The 9599-nt window shown below is 41.2% G+C and overlaps 1 protein-coding gene across 2 annotated transcripts in view; it reads left to right on the top strand.

Moving 5' to 3' along the window:
• Gnrhr (gonadotropin releasing hormone receptor) overlaps positions 1-8538 on the top strand; it is a 17310-nt gene extending 8772 nt beyond the window's left edge. The window contains exons 2-3 of one of the 2 annotated variants that reach the window (XM_021211179.1): positions 4072-4288; positions 8125-8538. In XM_021211179.1, coding sequence (XP_021066838.1) covers positions 4072-4288; positions 8125-8369 — 462 coding nt within the window. In that variant the 3' untranslated portion in view covers positions 8370-8538. The remainder of the gene's footprint in view (positions 1-4071; positions 4289-8124) is intronic. The other variant, XM_021211178.1, reaches the window with a different exon arrangement.
• Positions 8539-9599: the final 1061 nt, after the last annotated feature.

The raw sequence follows: 9599 nt of genomic DNA, 5'->3' as shown, positions 1-9599 counted from the left end.
ATACATCCATTTGCCCAAGAATTTCATAAATTCATTGTTTTTAATGGCTGAGTAGTACTCCATTGTACTTTTGAAGACAATGGGCCATTTGCAAATTGCTCTCCACTTTAGGTTTATCTATAGCTTAAGTAAGCACACTGAAAATGTAATGTTAGTTTCATTCCAATGCTTTGTCTAAGGAGACAAATGATGTCAACTTGTCCTCTTATCTATAATGGTAATTGCACGCTTGTTTCTCCATTATAAAGTCGTCTGACTCTTTATGATGAATAGGTGTCTAGAAGGTGATGCTTGGATATTTCCTCAATGTCCTATTCTCAAAATTTCACTGATTATTTTTGCCAACTATTGATGATTTTTGCTGAAGTCAGTATTATAATGATTGGCAAACAACTCCATTGTATTTATTCCCTTTACTTTATTAACATTCTATATTAAAGAAAAGCTTTTAGTTATCCCCATTTTTGTTCTTGTGTAATTTACATCCATGTGGACTCATGGATTCTTGCTTTGTTTGATAGTTTATCACTACTTTTTGTTTGTTGGTTTTTAAACAGAGTCTTGTTGTGTAACTGTGGCTGGCTTGGAACTTGCTGTGCTGGCCTGGAACATATGAATTCTGAGGTCTGCTTGCCTCTACCTCCCAAATGCTGGAATTAAAGGAGTGTACTACCAAATCCTGTTTTTATCATTACTTTTTATTAGTTTCTTTCTTGTTGCTTGATTATTAAACTGTCTCGGATTTATCCAGCTGAATTTTAGTCTCTCTTTCATACTCAAGTCTTCTCTAGACCGTTCTGGACTCTTGCACGGCCAACTGAAGAACATGCAGTATTTTGTCTGCCTCAGGCTTTGGCCCATCCATTCCAGCTAGCACTGGATCCTTTTGGTAAAGGAAGGAATTTGGAAAGCAAGCTTCAACCTGCCTCCAGGGCAGAACTGAAATAAATATAAACATATAAATACACAGGCACAGTCACAAATAGGCTCTTACCTACTCTTACTGCTGTGTAATCTCCCATACTTGTATAATCTCCCACAATTCACTCAGCCACTGTTCTGTAAAAGGTCATGTCGATTATTCTGACACTTCTTGGTTCCAAGTAACACATCATCGGCGAAGGATCTCCTGCACAATTCTTTCCACGTAATGGCTTTACAGACATATGTTGAAAGTAAATCTCTGGGTGTAGGATTAGCGATGTATAAATGCTGTCTTAGAATTATCCAGAGGAATAGAATCAATAGAATGTATACAGTACTCTAAGAGAGGATTTATTAGACCGGCTTATGTGGGGTTCTTTTCGACCACCGCAGCCAGGAGAGCAATGATCCTCCAGAGACAAGAAAGTAACCCTGTTCTGTACAAGTCATTAGCTGGTGTCGGTTCAAACTTCAGGAGTCTGACCCCCGACTGGAAGAGCAGAGCAGAACGTGGTGAATTTTTTTCTGGTGATGATTGGCTTGGTCTGATGTACAGAATGATCCCATCAAAAGTCCTCGTAATGAATATGTGAGATGTTTCATAGAGATGGGTTCTACGGTTTGGCATGTGACATCTTCCATAAGAATACATTGTAATAAATTGGCAAACTGAGGATGAGGGTCTGATTGGCTTGGTCTGATGTACAGAATGATCCCATCAAAAGTCCTCATAATGAATATGTGAGATGTTTCATAGAGATGGGTTCTACGGATTGGCATGTGACATCTTCCATAAGGATACATTGTAATAAATTGGCAAGCTGAGGATAAGGGTCTGAGGGAGGATTTACTGTGGTCCCAACCACACAGAAAGTGCAAAGGCGCCAGCCTATTGACCACACCCACTCCCAGCCTTCTGGATGGAAATAGGTTATATCTATGTTTATCCACTTTAACAGACAGACGGGGCTGTTTAACATTCCTGGCTCCCCTTGGTGCTTATCTGTGGAGCACAAGGACCTCTGTACCTCCCACAGGCTTACCCGATCAGTGGCTGGACAATCCCACGACCTTGATCTGCAGACAGAAGCCTGGGAAAGTCAGAAACTGGAAGATTCACAGCAACAGAGACCGAGGAAACGGCACCAGTTTGAGGCAGGAGTGCTGGAAGCCAGGTGGATAGCTGCCACTGTAGAAGCCAATGCAAAAGCTGAGCAGTTGGGATCCTGCTGTCCAAGGCAATGAGGACAGTGAGAAGATGCGAGCACTCTGGAAACATGGAGGAATGCAGGTCCAAGGTTCCCTCTTTCCACACGCGGCTCTATGAGGGCCTTAAACCGTAAGGCAGAGCTATCCGCATTCAGAGTGGATCTTCCTCCCTCGGTTGGCTGAGCCACATGTCAATCATCTCTTGGATGCACCTTCACAGACATATACAGAAATATGTTTTCCCAGCTTTCTAGGCATTTCCCAATCCATTGCATTTGTAAGCGTTAGTTATTGTCAAGTGGTTAGTTAACATGTTCCATTATGGAGGTACCAATTTGCATTCCCACTAGCCACACATAGAGATGTTGGTTTCCACAGCATCTTGTCAAAAATACACCGATGCACGTTTACATGGTTGCCAGTCCCATTAGTGAAAATACCATTTATTTTTACTTATTTATCTATTTATTTTTGTAACTAGTTGACATGTTATTGTCGGGGTACAGGGAAGGAAAGAGTTTTCTCTCCATTCTTTACTTCATGGAAGAAAGGACGCAGTCAAAAGACTCCGAATGTAAAAGTAAACATTCATTTGGAAAAGAAAAGCAAGTAAGCACTCCAACGACTTCTCAGTGAGCTCTATCAAAGGAGTTAGCTGCTCAGTGAGGCCTGTGCCTCCGACTTTAAAGAAGCTTTATGAATATGGGGTTTGCATAAGGTGACTTCTATTCCCTCCCAAGTTGTGATGGAACAGATCTCTCTTTGGAGTATTTCTCCCTATGACCCTCTAGAAAATGGCGTAGGGGAGACAAAGTGAACGCTCATGGAATTGAGCAGAGGTCTTTCAAGGATGCGAGCTGTTCTTTAGTGGACACGTGTGGGAAACTTCCCAGGGGCCTTCGTTTTTTGGGTTTTTTTTTTTTTTTTTTTTTTTTTGATACAGTGGGAGAGGCCTATCTGGAGCCTCAAGGATGTTTAAACACAAAGGCGCTTTCTAATTGCAGGAGATACTGCTACCAAGATACAATTTTAGTTCTCTGCGTTCCCTCAGAGCTAACTTCTTTCTGAGACTGTCCAAGGCGATGTTCATGACTGACCGCATGGCCGTCAGCCAGTTAAATCTTTTTGTTTTTAAATTTGGGAAGCTTTATATTGAAATCTGGTGCCCCGGTTTCATAACTTTTCAAGCCATAAAAAAGCAAGAGTGGGGGTCCCTTCCACCAGACCCCTCTCCCAACGCCTCTGCTCATGTCTACCTTCTGGTCAACATTATCAGAATAGAAGCCTTGAGAGTGTTTCCGTGTTCTGATCATGTGGACCAGGTGTGGTGTTGTATGCCTGTGATCCTAGTACTCAGGGGCAGAGGCAGGTGGATTTCTGTGAGTTTGAGGCCAGCTTGGTCTACAAAGCAAAACAAGAACTGCCAGGGCTCTGTTACACCGAGAAACCCTGTCCTGAAAAACCAAGAATGAATAAATAAATAAATAAATAAATAAATAAATATTAAAAATTTTAAAGTATAGCACTTGACTGGGCCTTTCAATGACTAAAACAAATTTAATGTGTATTTTACAGATATATTCTAAAAGGCACAGTTTTCAGCACTATGGATATGAAATGAACAAAATCACTTTCAAAAAGGTTTCTGAGCCTAACCACAGGGGAGTTGAAACCCCAAGCGAGGTTTAAGTCCTCAAGTGATCACTGTTCTTCAAGGCTGAAATAATTCCACCAATTACAAAATCCTATGGGGTTGTCCAAACGAAGACAAACCCAGTTCAAGGAAATCTCCCTTACAAATTTCAATACAATGCTCAGAACGCAGTGCCAAGGAATTCAGAAGTTGCTTTAGGTTTGAAAGCCAGAAGAAAGAAGGAAGAAACAACTTTCAACACTTTTGGGCAAAGACACATAACTTTTTCTTGTTTGTTCCCGCAGTTATATATCTTCAGGATGATCTACCTAGTAGACGGCTCTGGGCCCACAGTCTTCTCACAATGTGTGACCCACTGCAGCTTTCCACAGTGGTGGCATCAAGCCTTCTACAACTTTTTCACCTTCGGCTGCCTCTTCATCATCCCCCTCCTCATCATGCTAATCTGCAATGCCAAAATCATCTTCGCCCTCACACGAGTCCTTCATCAAGACCCACGCAGTACGTATTCCTTAGATCTAAGAATCACTGTAGACAAACAGTATTTAACCAGTAACACGCAGAGTGGTCGTGCTTTGGAGATGGTGGCAAACAGTTCACAAAGGTTAGGTCATTTAATAATTCACAATCACCCTCTTGAAATAATATTTTTACTATATACTATAGATGAGATCCTTTACTGACACCTCATGTTCTCATTTTTCACCGTGGAATAAAGGTCACATAAGAGCTCAGAAGTCCCAACGCATCCTTGAAGATTTATGAGCAGTTAAGAGTTGGGGGGGGGGGGTGCGGGACGGAGGAGCCGGGCGTGGTGGCACATGCCTTTAATCTCAGCACTCGGGAGGCAGAGGCAGGCAGATTTCTGAGTTCGAGGCCAGCCTGGTCTACAAAGTGAGTTCCAGGACAGCCAGGGCTACACAGAGAAACCCTGTCTCAAAAAAACAAAAATAAAAAAATAAAAGAGTTGGAGGGTGGAGGGAGACATTTTCGACGGTGGTGTAGCCACTTCATAAGGTGCCACTGCTCCTACAAGCCACTGTACTGCTGGTTTTGTGACAACTCGACACAAACTAGAGTCATCAGAGAGAAAGGAGACTTGGTGGAGGAAATTCTTCCATAAGATCCAGCTGTAAGGCATTTTCTCAATTATTGATCAATGGGGGAGGGGACAGCCCATTGTGGGTGGTGTCATCCCTAGGCTGGTGGTCCTGGGTTCTATAAGAGAGCAGGCTGACCAAACCACAGGAAGAGCAGGCCAGTAAGCAACACCCCTCCATGGCCAGAAGCATCAGATCCTGCCTCCAGGTTCCTGCACTACTTGAGTTCCTAACCTGGCTTCCCTTTGGTAAAGAGTAGTGATGTGGAAATATAAGCCAAATAAATCCTTTCTTCCTCAACTTAATTTTTGGTCATAGTAATTCGTTACAGCAGTGAAACCTTACTAAGGTAGCAACATTCACAAAATTCATTAGGTCCTTTGGCACAGCCACATCCCCTGGAGTCATGAAGCCAGCACAGAGTTCCAGCAAAGCTGAGCCGAATGCTGAATTCGCTGTCTTTCTATCTCTAACTTTTGGGTTTGGTCTCTTGGGGACTTTCTGCATTATGATTCATTTTATGTCTTTTCCTGAGAAAATTATGCCTTGAGTATTTTTGAGAAAATCCTAAAATTAACTTTATCTGGCTACTCTTTGGAAGTCTTCCTTGTGCCCTGGAGATCATTAAGCACAGATAAGCACATAGCTAGATCACGCCATTACTATGGGAACCTTCTTGAGGTATTTGCCCCTGAGCAAATTCAAACTGTATAATTGATGCAGGGTTAACAGAGACAATTGGCAAACTCTGACTGGCCAGGAGAAAAGGTTACAGATTCAAGGCCTTTTTAAAATTATAGGCTTAGAGCACTCTAAAATGTGGTTTAAAGATAGGGGGTGTCTTAGTCAGGGTTTCTATTCCTGCACAAACATCATGACCAAGAAGCAAGTTGGGGAGGAAAGGGTTTATTCAGTTTACATTTCCACATTGCTGTTCATCACTGAAAGAAGTCAGGACTGGAACTCAAGTAGGTCAGGGAGCAGGAGCTGATGCAGAGACCATGGAGGGATGTTCTTTACTGGCTTGCTTCCCCTGGCTTGCTCAGCCTGCTCTCTTATAGAACCCAAGACTAGCAGCCCAGAGATGGCACCACCCACAAAGGGCCCTTCCCCCTTGATCACTAATTTGGAAAATGCCCACAGCTGGATCTCATGGAGGCATTTCTCCAACTGAAGCTCCTTTCTCTGTGATAACTCCAGCCTGTGTCAAGTTGACACAAAATTAGCCAGTACAGGGGGTTATACAGGGTACACCACAGGAAGAATAAAGCTCAGTAAATAAGATAGATTGACAATAATAAACTTTTCCTATTATATATCCTATATAGCATAAATGATGAAACATACAGTTTTAAAAGTTAGGTATTAGTATTTGCTAGTCATAAAAAGACCAGTTGAGAAATTTTCTGTTCGTCTGGAGGACTTAAAACTGCAAACGTTTCCAGCCTAAAATCAGGCTGTCATATAATAACAGTGTTGGCTTTGGTAGAGACATTCTTTAGATTCTTTACATCAGAGTTATAAAGCTAATAATGAGAATAAAATCTGTTCTTTTTGTATTTTCTAATTGTGACTGAACTTGTAACCCAGGACATGTAAGGAAAAACAAACAAGCAAACAAACCTAATCTGTTCCACCTGGATAATGATTAGTCTGTCTTTATCCTGTCACGGTTGTGTAAATAAAGAAGCACCTGGTTGCTAGTCTGTCAGAACTGCAGGATTCACCTCCCCATGGAACCTGACGCACTCCCACTCCTTGACTGACTCCTTATCAACTCTACAGGTCTTTTCAGCAAGGATCTCCATGAGGTCCTCCAGGAAGACCCACCCCTACCCCAATCCCACCCAGTCCCAGCCCACACCCACCCCTGGTAGTCAGGTAGTCATTCAAAAAGGGCAGGGAGAGGGGAAGGGAAGGCATAAAAGTACAAATGGAACTGATCAGGAGGAAGAGGCAAGAGAGGGAATGGAGCAAGAGAGCTATGGAGGAGAGGGTGAATATATACATACACATACACACACACATACACACACACATACACACACATTCACACACATACACACACACAAGTATACACATACATACACACACATACACACACATATACACACACATACACACACAAACACATACACACACATACACACATACACACACACAAGTATACACATACATACACACACATACACACACATATACACACACATACACATACACACACACACACACGCACACACATACACACACATACACACACATGTACACACACATACACATACATGTACACACATACACACTCATACACTTACACACACATACACCCACATACACACATATACACATACATACACACACATACCCACACACATACATACATACACACACATACATACACACACACATACACACATATACTCAACATACACATACACACAACACACACATACACACACATACATATCATATTGAACTCACTGCTGTGTACAATTAACATATGCAAATTAAATGGGTAATTACACTATTTTTTTTTCATTTTTTTTCTTTTCTTTTTGGGTAATTACACTATTAAAACTCACGATAAGTACTGAAGATATACTCCAACTGGACTAATACACCATACATCTGATGTCTAGAATATAGCAACCAACTTCATATTTGAATTGTATGAATACCTCTGTTTTTCAAATCTTCTTTGGTTTAATTAAAATTTAAAGACTACTCTACTCTTCATTCTTTCCTACAGGAAAACGTAATATAAAAGCATACTTACTGCTGAGACAGCTTTATTATATAGCCCAGGCTAGCCTCCTGCCTTTGCTTCCCTTCCTGAGACATCTTTATTATATAGCCCAGGCTACCCTCCTGCCTTTGCTTCCCTTCCTGAGACAGCTTTATTATATAGCCCAGGCTAGCCTCCTGCCTTTGCTTCCCTTCCTGAGACAGCTTTATTATATAGCCCAGGCTAGACTCCTGCCTTTGCTTCCCTTCCTGATACAGCTTTATTACATAGCTCAGGCTAGACTCCTGCCTTTGCTTCTTTGGTAGGAGTATTACAGATGAACACTACCACTTCCGGTTGGGTTAGGGGAGAAATATTTTTAAGTAAATCACCAATATTGGAATTATTTTTTTACAATCAATGGGTAGAATTAATGAATCTTTCTTCCTTTTTTTTATCATTTCAGTTTTGTGAGAAAGCTGACTAAACACGTACTCTTTGTCTCTATTTAACAGAACTACAGCTGAATCAATCCAAGAATAATATCCCAAGAGCTCGGCTGAGAACTCTAAAGATGACAGTCGCATTCGCCACCTCCTTTGTCGTCTGCTGGACTCCCTACTACGTCCTAGGAATTTGGTACTGGTTTGATCCAGAAATGTTAGACAGGGTGTCAGAGCCGGTGAATCACTTTTTCTTTCTCTTTGCTTTTCTAAACCCATGCTTCGACCCACTTATATATGGATATTTCTCTTTGTAACTGGGAGACTACACAAGAACTCAGATAGAAATAAGGTGACTGATTGCACCAGTTGAGAATAAACTCAACGCTTTCGACACACTTATATGCAAGGCAGGGTTTAAGCTTGGGTCATCTATCTTGTTCTTGTACAGAGTTTGTTGTTACAGCTTCAAAAGACCTTCAAAAAATTACTGAAATTTGTCCCTAATCATAAGCTTCTAAACTAATCTCATCCTTGTTGGATGTTTTATTGCATATGATTTGGGATTCTTTACTTCCTCCTTAGATGATAATATATAAATACTTAAAATGACTTCATCCTAAGGTAAAAAGTAAGGCTGGAAAAACACAACATATTCATAACATCAGCACAGTTTGTGGGATTCTTTTTTCTCAAAGGGGGCTCAGCATCAATAACGGTCTGGTTCTATCCCAACACCTATAGGTCATCAGCAAAAACAGATGCTATCCCAAGACCTAAAGCCCAGAGACAGAAGAATCAGTGTCCATAGCTTAGCAGGAAGAACAGGCTGATGCTGTCCCAACACCTAAGGCACAGAGACGGTAAAATCTCTCACTGTCCTCGGGTCAGGAGTGACAATAGGCTGATGCTATCACAACCCAGAGCGCAGACAGAGCAGAATCACTGTCCAGAGGTCAATTCTTAACTGCAGTGATTAACTATTTTCTCTTTCACTTTAAAAAGCTTTTTTGATTCTTATTCAGCAGCAACTCCCACCAGCCTGGCAAGATTCTTTACATGATTATACAAACTAGTCCCGTTTACATGCTACAGATTGTGACACATCCCTACATAGTGGAGGTATTTTAAAAGGATTTTTCCCCATAGACTGTTAGACTATTCCTTAGAATATTCCATACTGTACAGTATATGGGGTTTATGTTAGCTGACAGTCATAAATAGTGTTTTAATATAATTTTAAAAATGCATATAGGAGTTATCTTGTAAGCATGATATTCAATCCACTTTAACAATGTGGTGGAACCTTTGTCTGTCACCTTAACCTACGGAATCATTTCCCACAAATAAATGAGGAAAGTTAATAAAAAAAAAAAAAAACATCAAGCAAATATACAAACAAAAAGAGGAGGTTTGATGTATTAAAGGAGCTCAAGGCAGGAGTCCATACAATTTCCCCTCTAGCGACCAAACACAACAGCAGAGAATATTAGAGAGGAGAGAAGTAAAGCTCTACGTGTGAAGGTGGCGCACATCTTTAATCCCAG

The sequence above is a fragment of the Mus pahari genome, chromosome 13, assembly GCF_900095145.1.
Source record: "Mus pahari chromosome 13, PAHARI_EIJ_v1.1, whole genome shotgun sequence".
Taxonomy (NCBI): domain Eukaryota; kingdom Metazoa; phylum Chordata; class Mammalia; order Rodentia; family Muridae; genus Mus; species Mus pahari.
This window is presented reverse-complemented; position numbering and strand designations above follow the sequence as displayed.